This window comes from Hoplias malabaricus, chromosome 7, assembly GCF_029633855.1.
Source record: "Hoplias malabaricus isolate fHopMal1 chromosome 7, fHopMal1.hap1, whole genome shotgun sequence".
Taxonomy (NCBI): Eukaryota; Metazoa; Chordata; class Actinopteri; order Characiformes; family Erythrinidae; genus Hoplias; species Hoplias malabaricus.
In genome coordinates, this window is record NC_089806.1 from 27,453,327 (window position 1) to 27,465,391 (window position 12,065).

Here is a 12,065-nt window from a genome sequence, read left to right on the forward strand (position 1 = left end):
AATTAATCATTAACCATGAATTAGGGCGTTCTCCTCCAGGAATAGCATTCTGACTGTATTGTTTACTTTAGTTCTGCATGTGTGCTGTAAGTAGCTTTGAATCATGGCAGTCTATTATAGCTGTCTTACATTTCTTGTTAGAATGATATTTAAAAGATTACTCAGAAGTTTGTCTTTTGTTTGATGGGCATGCTATGTCTAAACATTTTCTTAATTAGAATGGTCACTTCCTTTACAGCCAGTGTCTGTTGAGACTCCTCAAGGAACTATATATGAAGGAAAAAGGCTCAATGGCAAAAGGGTTAGTATTATTTCATGCCTGTAACACACTCAAAATGTTGAGACAAGGAAAAAAATAAAAGTGAACATTTTATAGTGTTTTTATAGTATTATTTTTTAAGTATATATTTATAAATAAATATATCTTATTTAAAGTTTTTTTCATCCTCTAGTCCTTCATCGGTGGACACATATTTTGAATTCATATTGAAGAATATTGAAACAGGGCTGATAATGTATGTAGAGCAACAGCACTGCAGTCATTAATTTCAAAACTACAAGATCATTATACACCTATATAGTAAGTGGAGCTGATTAAAATAGACAGTGGGTGTCCAAATGTTTTTACACATCCCGTAAAAAAATGTGTGATTTCAGGTTTTTTTTTTTTTTATTTAATTGTCCTAAACTGTTTATTGTATATATGGGGTTAAACATGGAATTAAATGATATGTTGTTGCTGGTGTGATGTAACATTATAGCCTAAGAATATTGTGTGGCCTCTGTTGCTCTTGGCAGGACAGTGAAATGGAGATAATTAAATTTTCATTATGCATTGCTCCAGTAGCTTCAGAGGAATGGTCAATTTATGAGCTTCTCCTTCTCTCTCACCTGCATTTTATTTCCTCTCTCAATTTTATTGTGTGTGTGTAGATCACTGGGGTGTCTATACTGCGGGCAGGAGAGACTATGGAGCAAGCCTTAATGGCAGTTTGTAAAGACATTAGACTGGGAAAGATTCTCATCCAGACCAATCACGACACTGGAGAACCTGAGGTAATGATTCTATAATTTTATTCTTAAGATAGGAATTAAGAAAATGGAAATGTTGCTATTTAGTATTTATTTTCATGTAATGAATACAATACTCCCCAGTTTAAGGCCCCATCCACAATCCAACAAATGTTTTTGTCTGGTTTAGGCCTCCCAACCACAGAAAACAGAGGCTTTCTCTTTCTGTGTACATTACAAGATCATGTTAACAATCTCATTCTGTTCCAAATCAGGACCAGAGATGTGTGCGTGTGTGTATATTGCATCTTGCATGGAATGATGTCTGAGCACTGTTGATAGTAATGCATTCTTGGGTGTTGTAAATCCTAGAGGTTGTGAGTTTAATTCCCGCTCCGCGTGAAAGGCTGAGTTCGGTCTGTTCTCCCCATATCTGTGTGGGTTTCCTCCAGGCACTCCTGTTTTCTCTCACGGTCCAAAAACACACAATGGTAGGTGGATTGGTGGCTCAAAAAATGTCCATAGGTGTGTGTGAGAAAATGTGTGTGTATGTGTCACCCTGTGAAAGACTGGTGCCCCCTCCAGGGTGTGTTCCTGCCTTGTGACCAATGATTCTGGGTAGGCTCCGGACCCACCGCAACCCTGAACTGGATATGCAGTTACATACAATGAATGAATGAATGCTTGTGGGTGGGTGTGAGAGAGCGAAAGGGAGTCACCAGCTGTGCAGTTTCTTTTTATGTTCTTTTAGGATGTCTGTGCAGGTGAGGGAGAGACAGACAGAAGAGCCATAACTAGTCTTCTGCCTAGTTCTTGCCAGTATATCCAGTCCCCCATTGCCTAGTTCTCGCCAGTATATCCAGTCCTTTATCGCCTTGTTCTCTCCAGTACACCCAGTCCCCCGTTGCCTAGTTCTCGCCAGTATATCCAGTCCCCCGTTGCCTAGTTCTCGCCAGTATATCCAGTCCCCCGTTGCCTAGTTCTCTCTCATAAACACAATGCTGGCAAGCAGGGAGCATGGCAAGCATGAAGGCTAGCACATGCAAATACAGCCATTTCTGCTTTTTTTAAACTGATGGTTACGCAACATAACTGCACAGTTTAACATGACTTGAGGAGAATAGTTATTGTTAGCTAACAGACACTCATGTTGGCTAGCATTTTGATTAGGAACATTGTGCATCCAGTCTCCCCAGAGAGAGTGAGGGTAAGTGTGCTTTTCCTGGCCTCAAATGGGTGAGTGGTTACTAGGGATCACACTCACAAGTCCAGTGCTTAAACAAGTGCATATGAGATAAAAAAAAAAAAAAAAATAGTTCTTGATAGGATGAACTGGACATAAACATGGTTTGGTCTATAATTTATGTAACAGTAACTGATATATTTTTCATTGATGTTGAATATGATATTAGTACTTATTTTGATACTGATACAGTAAGCAAATGTACAAATATATTTACATTTATTTTATTTTTTTTTTACTTTTAAATGCAGTTTACCCTCCTATATCTTCCATTTTTACACTTATGAGCTGGTACTGCTTGTTGATGGTATTGTACCAGTGCCCTCTGCTGGCTATTAGACTTTATAATAGTTTTTGTTATTAGACTAATAAACCTTCTCAATTTCAACATCTAAAATGTTGTCTTTGTACTATTTTAAATAAAATATAAGATTTAACTGATTTGCACATCATCACAATGTTGTAATATTTTTACATTTTGCACAACATCCCAAATTTTGTGGAAATGGCCTTGTACTTTAAACTAAATGATTTTGTACTATAATACAAAATCATTATAATTAATATATAAATAAATTAATATAATTATACTATATATTTTAAACTATATGATCGTTGTTCAGTAAACATTAACTAACATAACATAATGCCCATAAGTAACATCAGTCAGACACTTTTCATCACAAAAAATACAATTATTCACCACAAACACACATTATTTATCACATACAGCTGGTCATTGTACGTCCAGTAGCTGTATAAAGCATACCCTTAGTCAGGTACCTTTTAGTTACTCATATGTGTTGTTTACAAAAGGACAGTGAGGAAATTCTGAGAAACTTTTTTTATTATTATTTTTTTAAAAACATTGATCCACTTTTAGGGCGACACGGTGGCGCAGCAGGTAGTGTCGCAGTCACACAGCTCCTGGGACCTGGAGATTGTGGGTTCGATTCCCGCTCCGGGTGACTGTCTGTGAGGAGTTGGTGTGTTCTCCCCATGTACGCGTGGGTTTCCTCCGGGTGCTCCAGTTTCCTCCCACAGCCCAAAAACACACGTTGGTAGGTGGATTGGCAACTCAAAAGTGTCCGTAGGTGTGAGAGTGTGTCACTGTGTTGCCCTGTGAAGGACTGGTGCCCCCTCCAGGGTGTATTCCCGCCTTGCGCCCAATGATTCCAGGTAGGCTCTGGACCCCCGCGACCCTGAACTGGATAAGCGGTTACAGATAATGAATGAATGAATGATCCACTTTCTGAGGTTGTCTGTGTGACGCAAGTATGTAAACATGTAATGTGACCAGAAAAACTGCGAAAACCTATCTTACCACTCAGAAATAATATTTAGAATTAATATATTAGTCTTTGCAAAAATTGATGCAACAAATTCATAGCATTTATTATAATACATTTGAGTTTTGATCCTGATCTAAAGTGAGCATGGGACCTAGTCAATTACTGGCTATTAAATAAATGATTGAAACTTTGAGGCAATACGACCAGTCTGCATAACATCTACGCTCCCTGCTATGTCAGTACCAGGTCCAGCTGTGACTCTAAATAAAATGACAACAAAAAAAAAATCCAGCAAGCATAGATAAGCTTTTGGTTACTATCTTTATAATAGTATTAACATTCATGTTTTAATAAAAAATAATTAAAAAATAATTGACTACATCCCACACAAATAATTACATAAAGAGTGTTTAACTGAAAACAAATGAGTGAAAATGTGTAGCTGAGGAGGAGTTGAAAATTGTTTTTAATTCTTTGTATTTATGAAAGTATATTAGAAAATAGATGGTTAAAATTTGGTTGGAAGATTTAGGTGGTTTACATTCTTAATTGTTTTTAATTGATGTTAAATGGCATTTACAAACTTTGATTTATTGCTTTTTATTTTGGTTTTCACAAGGTTTTTGGGTTACAAAACCTTTGCTCTAATTTCACATAATTAAATCAGTTGCATTATATTATGAATTAAAAGGCTTACAATAAAAATGGGGCATGTATTTATTAACAGAAAAAAAGGAACCCAAGAAATGGCATGATTCATGATTGCTTATGTCAAATGTTTCTCCTCAGCTTCATTACCTACGCTTACCAAAGGACATAAGTGAGGACTATGTAATCCTGATGGACAGCACAGTGTCCACTGGGGCTGCTGCTCTTATGGCTGTCCGAGTCTTGCTCGTAAGTGCCTGTTCATCATGAATCAACTCCATTCCTTTCCTCAATTTAACCTAGTTACATTTCAGTAAAACTTAGTACACAATTTTGTTTTATTTGTTAAACATATAAAAAAAAAAGCATAAAATATTAAAATTACTGCTTATGGTTTTTAATAGGATTTCCAATGGGCTCTAATAGGCTTAAGTATATAATATATGTTTAAAGATGAAAGTTTAGGTATGTTATAAAATATCTTAGTCTAATTGTATTGCCTCTGTAAGAGTTTTGTTATTAGAAAACAGAACTATTACAGTTCATAACCACAACTCTTTATTAATGTGATGGTTATAGGTAAAAAAGCCCAATAAGGCAACACTTACACTAGGGAAAACCCATCCATCCATCCATTATCTGTAACCGCTTATCCAATTTAGGGTCACGGGGGGGTCTAGAGCCTACCTGGAATCATCGGGCGCAAGGCGGGAATACACCCTGGAGGGGACGCCAGTCCTTCACAGGGCAACACAGACACACACACATTCACTCACACACTTTCGAGTCACCAATCCACCTGCAACGTGTGTTTTTTTTTTTTTTTTTGGACTGTGGGAGGAAACCGGAGCACCCGGAGGAAACCCACGCGGACACGGGGAGAACACACCAACTCCTCACAGACAGTCACCCGGAGCTGGAATCGAACCCACAACCTCCAGGCCTCTGGAGCTGTGTGACTGCGACACTACCTGCTGCGCCACCATGCCGCCCACTAGGGAAAACCCCAGGACATTTAATTTTAACAACACTGTACTGAAATCAATGTATTTGAAAGGTTAGATAATGCAGTTTCTGCAGTGCTGAACCCAGATTATCAAAGACAGGGGCCCTATTCTCTCTATTGCATGTTAGTGAAACATCACAGTGATTTTAAAGCTGTAATTGTAAGTTAAAAATTTTATGTAACGCTATTTTAATTATTTTATTTTATGTTTATATCTAGTTCAAAAAATTTTTTTTCAATGTGCAGCCAGAGAACCCTGCAGTTATTATCAGAGACAGTTGAAATTTGACTCAAATCCATGTAGTGTCCTAGGGCCCTAGGACATTTAAATGTATGACTAATAACATGGACGACACAGATTTCAGCATCAGCGATAAGAGTTCCACCTCTGGGAATTCCTTTCTATTTTTTTTTTACCCCTTCATTTGCTCTGTTTTGCCTGAAACCCACTGATTTCCACATACCTCACTCTTGCAACATTGCATATGCCTCTTTGGCCTTTTTGCCCTAATAATCCATTAGACAAATGAGCTGACAAAAGCAATGAGCTGACAAGGTTTTGTTTTGTTTTTTTTTTCCTTAAGAACATGAAAAATGGAGGAATTATTTACATTAGACCTTATATACACATTCTGTCTTGCTGTGCTAAGAAATAAAACACTTTAAAAAATAATTACACCACAGTTTATACATGAAAAGCTCTGTACATTAAATTGTTTGTTTTAATTTAATTATTATTTATTAGAATGTCTGCATTTAATAGACTTTAATTGAATTTACAGCATATATTTTTAGTATTTCAACTGTGAATTCAGTAATTATATGAAAGTACTTGATGTACTTGAAGGATTTTTTTTTTTTTTTTTAATTTGCTTACAGTATTGCAATATTGCAGTGTAAAATACATGCAGTATTTACATTTTTGGCAGTGGGCAAATTGGAGCCAGCAAAGTTAACCAGTAAAGATGCATTGCTACATTTTAAAAAGGCTTTTAAACATTGACTACACAAATCTTCAACTCATTAGAAAATACCTGAAAGAAAATCCAGTAAAAATCATTAAAAAAACATGATAATGGTAAAATCATTATACTTATCAGTATTATTTATTATACTTATTATATTTTGTTTCTACTCCCACTATCCATTCTCCTCCCTCAACTGACCATACAGGAGCACTTTGTAGTGTGTGTTACGCTTGTACGACTGGATCTGACACACTTGGGCTTTCCACTCTGTTAGACACACTTACCTCCATCTTGTAGAAGTCAGAGACAGTAGCTCATCTGTTGCTGCACAGTTTGTGTGGGTCCTTCTTCAGTGGACACAAAACGTTGCCCACAGGATGCTGTTGGCTGGATTTTTGTGGTTGGTGGACTATGCTCAGGTGACACAGGAGTTTAAAAACTCCAGAGCGCATAACTTGAATGTAATTTCTGCACTCTGTACTTGTTCAGCTTTGCTGAGAGAATAATATCTCTGACTTTCCCTTGCTTAAGGATCACGATGTCCAGGAAGACAAGATTTTCTTGCTGTCTCTGCTGATGGCAGAAATGGGGGTCCATTCAGTGGCCTATGCCTTCCCCAAGGTGCGCATCATCACCACCGCTGTAGACAAGAAGGTCAATGATGAGTTTCACATAATCCCAGGAATTGGTGAGCTGCTTTTCCCTTTTAATGGAATACTTCACCAACAAATCTGACCTGGCTAGCAGTTTAGCTTTAATATGCAGGGAATATCATCAATCCAAACATACTTTATAATTAAATACACACTGTCCATGGACAGCTGTTCATCCAAAATGTCTTGTGAATTGAAATTTGCCAAAAGATTATTAGTGAGGTCATGGATGTATTGGATGGTTAATCCTGGATTAGAGTGCCCATCAACTCAAATTCATCAGTGTAACTATAAAACTAAATATCTGACACAAGCATTTGAATCAAAATTTTGAGAATCAATGATGTTTGAGAGCATACCACAAACCAAATATGACAACCAACCTTGGGTTCCCCTGAACATAGCCAATAAATTGCAGATAGTTATTAGATATAACAAAACAGTAGATAACAGAGAAATCGTGCCAACATATTACGTAAATAGTTCCAACACATTACGTAAAGATAGTAAACAGGTTTCCTCCCACCATCCAAATAGACATGTTGATAAGTTAAAAAACCCTGTGTCAAACCAGAACTGGGAGATTTAAAGATCATAGCAAAGGCAGCAATAACATTAGGTGCTGATTACTCATTGTGTATTCACTTATTCCCTGGGTGGAACAAAGCTCTGCGCCTCAGTTCAGCTTCCCCTGTTCCCACAGCAGAGTTTTACTTGTTGCATTGTCCAACTCTCTCTAAGCCTTTCATTGGTCAAGTCCCTCTGGCCAGTCAGTGCTCAGCAAGGTTTACTTTAATACCTACTTGGCTCGCTTCATACAAGGTATGAGAAGGGATAAAAAAAAATACCTGGTTCCAGGGACCAGCTAGCAGATTTTGCTAGTGGAAAAGTAAGAGCCAAGCTGAGTCAAGTTGAGTAGGTTCCATGCAGTGCAGGGTATATTCCTGTATTTGCACTCATTGATTCTGGGTAGGCTCCAGACCAACCGAAACTCTGAACAGCCTTTACTAATGGATTATTATAAAAGGGATGTAATATACTATTTTTTTTCATTTGTCATTGTCTAATCTGAATTATCTAAACAGGTCTGACCCTAAGCTGTGTGTGTTGCAGGTAATTTTGGAGACCGTTACTTTGGAACAGATGCTCCTTCAGACTGGTATGAAAGTGATGAGGGGATGGACTATTAAGGCTCAAATGCAGGAATGTTTTTGTGTGTCTGGGTGGGTAAAGGGAATGAAGAACAGCACTTAGTTTCTCATGACTTGCAGCGATGGCTCATCTGCATACTCATTCATAGCAGGCTTAACAGCTAAAGAATTCTCACTACAGTTTTCCAAGGTCAAAACTTTTGCTCCCTGTAGAAGACTGGTGCTTTATGCTGCTTACATTGCTCGAAGTGCCTGTGTTTATGGGTAATGTAAATAATGTTAAGTCTTTTTTCTCAAGGAAAAGTCAAACAGCATCGAGAATCATTTGACATCAGTTGTATCTTACTGGAAGGAGCTAATATTTCAGAGGATGTTGTAAGGGACTTTATGTTCATTATTTGTATTATATATGTCTCAGGTGATGGGATCATAAGGAGACAGCGAAACATATAGCCTTTTTATATATATATATATATATATATGTGTGTGTGTGTGTATGTGTGGAGCTTTTGGAGCTACTGTATATGTCGTATTACAATAACATCCACCTCCCACGTGCTTATTTCATGTTCAAACTGTTACAAGTGTTCAAGTTGGTTTGCGAACACAAATTATACACAATTGGGGAAGAACAGACAACACAATGACACAATATAGTAGATTATAGAGTATAGGTGCATTGGGATGCATAAGCCTTCACATGACACTGTCCAAAGGAAAACATTTATCTCCAAAATAGTAACTTTAAAAAGGTAAAACCTTTTTAACAATCAATGGTCAATGTAAAAATGGTTATTCCAGACAATTTTAGAGCATTTCCTAGTGATCAATTAATCATTTTCACAAAATGAACAAAGATGTTGTGTTCAATTGATGTAGTAAACTTAAAATCTACAAATATGTAGATGCATGTTTTTCTTTGGACAACTCTGATGTTCATAATTAACCATTTCTAAACACTGCGAAAAATGATGTGAACTCATCTAAAAATTTTACACTCATCTAATATTTCTCTATTGAGATGCGTAATGTTAAGAACAGGTTTCTCAGTTCTGAATGGATCTCAATGCAACTTCAAGAAGCAAATGATGCCACTGAATGCTTACTGCCCACGTAAAAAAAACGTGGATAAACTAGGATAGATGATAATGCCAATTAATACCAGTTAAAACTGAGTGCAGTTGCTTTCAGTAATCTAACATTGGGTTAACCTTTAATAATCCATTTCAAAAAAGGTTTTTCTAAACGTATTTTGTGTGACAGTGCAGAATAGATTCTGTGCCTCTTGTCTTGAACAATTCATTTGTTAATGGTCTCAAAAGGAAAGGAATTTTCCATGTATATTATTATGACTTGAGAGAATAAATTTAGTTGTATAGGAATTGTATTTTGCTGCCATTTTCAGGTCAAAATACTTGAATGAACTGTTAAAATGTAGATAACATATTTAAGATTTGTTAACTACCTTGACAGGTGGCAGTACTGACAAAAATTGATATGGCATATGATTTTTAAAAGTGTTGTTAGTGCCTCTGATGCATAAAAGAAGCATATAAACCATTCTACCACTACTGTGCTTATATATTGCCATGTACTCATAATTTGGTTCTGAGGTGTCATAACCATCCATCTCTAAATGAGTGTTAAGGAGTGATCTTTTCAGGTATATTTGACATTTAAAAAAAAAATCAGGCTTAAAAGAATTGTAGGTTTCTCTGTGGTGAAGAATCCCAGCCACAGATCCTCAAGGTAATGCTTTACCTTGTTCAGATTTCAGAGATGGTTATGCTGCTAGCAGCTATTAATTTTTGGGCTTTGGTGCTATATTCTCTAAATAAAGTGAGCATTCCAGGGCACGCTCTTCGACTTCAGATTCAGGTGCGGCATGAGCTGAAACAAAGTTATTCAAGTGGATTTTGTTGGTTTGTGTGTTTTTGTTTTTTGTTTGTCACTTAAGCTTACGTATGTTTTCTGCAAATAAACCTTAAAATAATTCCACATTTTTCAAACTTCCTGCAACATACATTTAAGATTAAAACAAAGTCATTCATAATACAACACCTGGCAAGCACCTAGTTTATAAAAAAAAAAAAAAATGACACACTTCACTTTTGTTAAATAGCTGAACTTTCTGGCTTCATGAAACATACCTCAAACAAATCAAATTTAAATATTTGAATTAATGGTGGCATATTTCCTTTTGTGTGTTTTTTTTTATTTTTTTTTATTTTTTTTACACTTTCTTTGTAAGTATGGTACAGAATCCAGACATTGCAATGCACAATTCTTTAGTGGATCCAAAAGCTTCCTTACACAAAGTTCAATAAATAAATTGATAATTGATTTTAAATGTGAATTCAGTCCAAAATAGAGCATTGCTAGCAGTGTACCGTTTATTACAGAATATATGTATGAATACGCTACCTAGTGGTATAACACTAGTTTTTTTCGAAGTCTGTGGGCAATTCATTTATCTGTGTTTGTAACTATTCATACAAGCAAAGTTGCAGTTTACTGTTTCAGATTTGAACATTATCAGCATTTCATATACAAAGAAAATTGCATGATCACTCGCTACTCTTTGATCACTCTCGCTTATCACAAGTGATAAAGCATTTTTTATTGTATACCCTAATGATCTTTCATTCAGAAATTAATTTGTTAAAATGTTACCTTAATTTAAAGTACTATGATTAAGTGGGGGAAAATGCATTTATGTACTTCAGATAAAGTGTACATTTTTCTTAATACTTTAAATTTTTTAGTGTCTGGTACTGCTTATCTGTATCAGGATTGCCAGTAATTGGAGAGGGCACTCTCACCATCACTGTGAATGAAATAATGAGTTTCATAAAAATGAATGGCTTCACACATTAAAATACAATGAATTACCCAGCAATGGGTTATGCATTCATTTTGAAGAATTACTGGAATATTTTTTTTTTCTATATGTTAATGTTTTTGACACTGATCATTGATGAAATTTATTTTGGCCCCTGTTCTGGCCCCAGAATTGCCTTGGATCCATAATCCTTATTGCAGGGATTTTTCAATGGAATACCAGTATAACTGCTACTGCACCTGCCTAGCCTGTTAGTGTTATATGAGAGAGAGAGAGAGAGAGAGAGAACGAGAACCCATCCATCCATCCATTATCTGTAACCGCTTATCCAATTTAGGGTCGCGGGGGGTCCAGAGCCTACCTGGAATCATCGGGCGCAAGGCGGGAAAACACCCTGGAGGGGACGCCAGTCCTTCACAGGGCAACACAGACACACACACATTCACTCACACACTCAAACCTACGGACACTTTCGAGTCGCCAATCCACCTGCAACGTGTGTTTTTGGACTGTGGGAGGAAACCGGAGCACCCGGAGGAAACCCACGCGGACACGGGGAGAACACACCAACTCCTCACAGACAGTCACCCGGAGCGGGAATGCGACACTACCTGCTGCGCCACCGTGCCGCCCAGAACGAGAACCCTCCTCTTAAAAATACATAATGCGGTTTCTGCAGTGCTGAGAGTTGAAACAGAGGCTCCCAGTTACAGGACAGTGGAGCATCAAAGTGATTTTGAAGCTGTAACTTTAAGGTAAAATGCTTGTTGTAAGCATAAAACATTACTCTGTACTTGTCTTTGCTGATTGAAGTTTCTATTCAAGTGACCATAAGTGCAAAATATCGCTTTCTGGAATGCAGTTTGTATACAGTGGAGATGGGAGTGAAATCCTATGTACTACTTTGGTAATAAATTGTATACTTGCCCCCAGCTCTTGAGTTTGAGATGTGTTTTTTTTATGGCCTCAAAAGCCACAGCTATTGCACTCTGTATAAGATTCCAGGTGTTTCAAGTCATTTTTAGGCTTATAGTGTCTATCCCAACCAATCAGTTTACATGTAATACGCTGTAATCTTTGTTTATTCATTTTATAACTCTGTAATTGATTAACTCAGGGAATTAATAAAATAATGCATATTAAAGTGGCCAAGTTGACATATGAGGAATGTCTACAAACTTGTATCCCCTCCATCATAGGGGAGTGGCTGAGAGCTAGTTGAGTGAGGTTTTTCCCCACCTACTGGTGCAT

General features: G+C 36.9%; 1 protein-coding gene across 4 annotated transcripts in view; it reads left to right on the forward strand.

Moving 5' to 3' along the window:
• Positions 1-11,739, forward strand: part of si:ch211-243j20.2 (uridine-cytidine kinase-like 1) — a 48,226-nt gene extending 36,487 nt beyond the window's left edge. For 2 of the 4 annotated variants that reach the window (XM_066676657.1, XM_066676656.1), the window contains exons 11-15: positions 239-301; positions 934-1,056; positions 4,336-4,443; positions 6,700-6,856; positions 7,935-11,739. In XM_066676657.1, coding sequence (XP_066532754.1) covers positions 239-301; positions 934-1,056; positions 4,336-4,443; positions 6,700-6,856; positions 7,935-8,011 — 528 coding nt within the window. In that variant the 3' untranslated portion in view covers positions 8,012-11,739. The remainder of the gene's footprint in view (positions 1-238; positions 302-933; positions 1,057-4,335; positions 4,444-6,699; positions 6,857-7,934) is intronic. The other 2 variants (XM_066676658.1, XM_066676659.1) reach the window with 2 other exon arrangements.
• Positions 11,740-12,065: the final 326 nt, after the last annotated feature.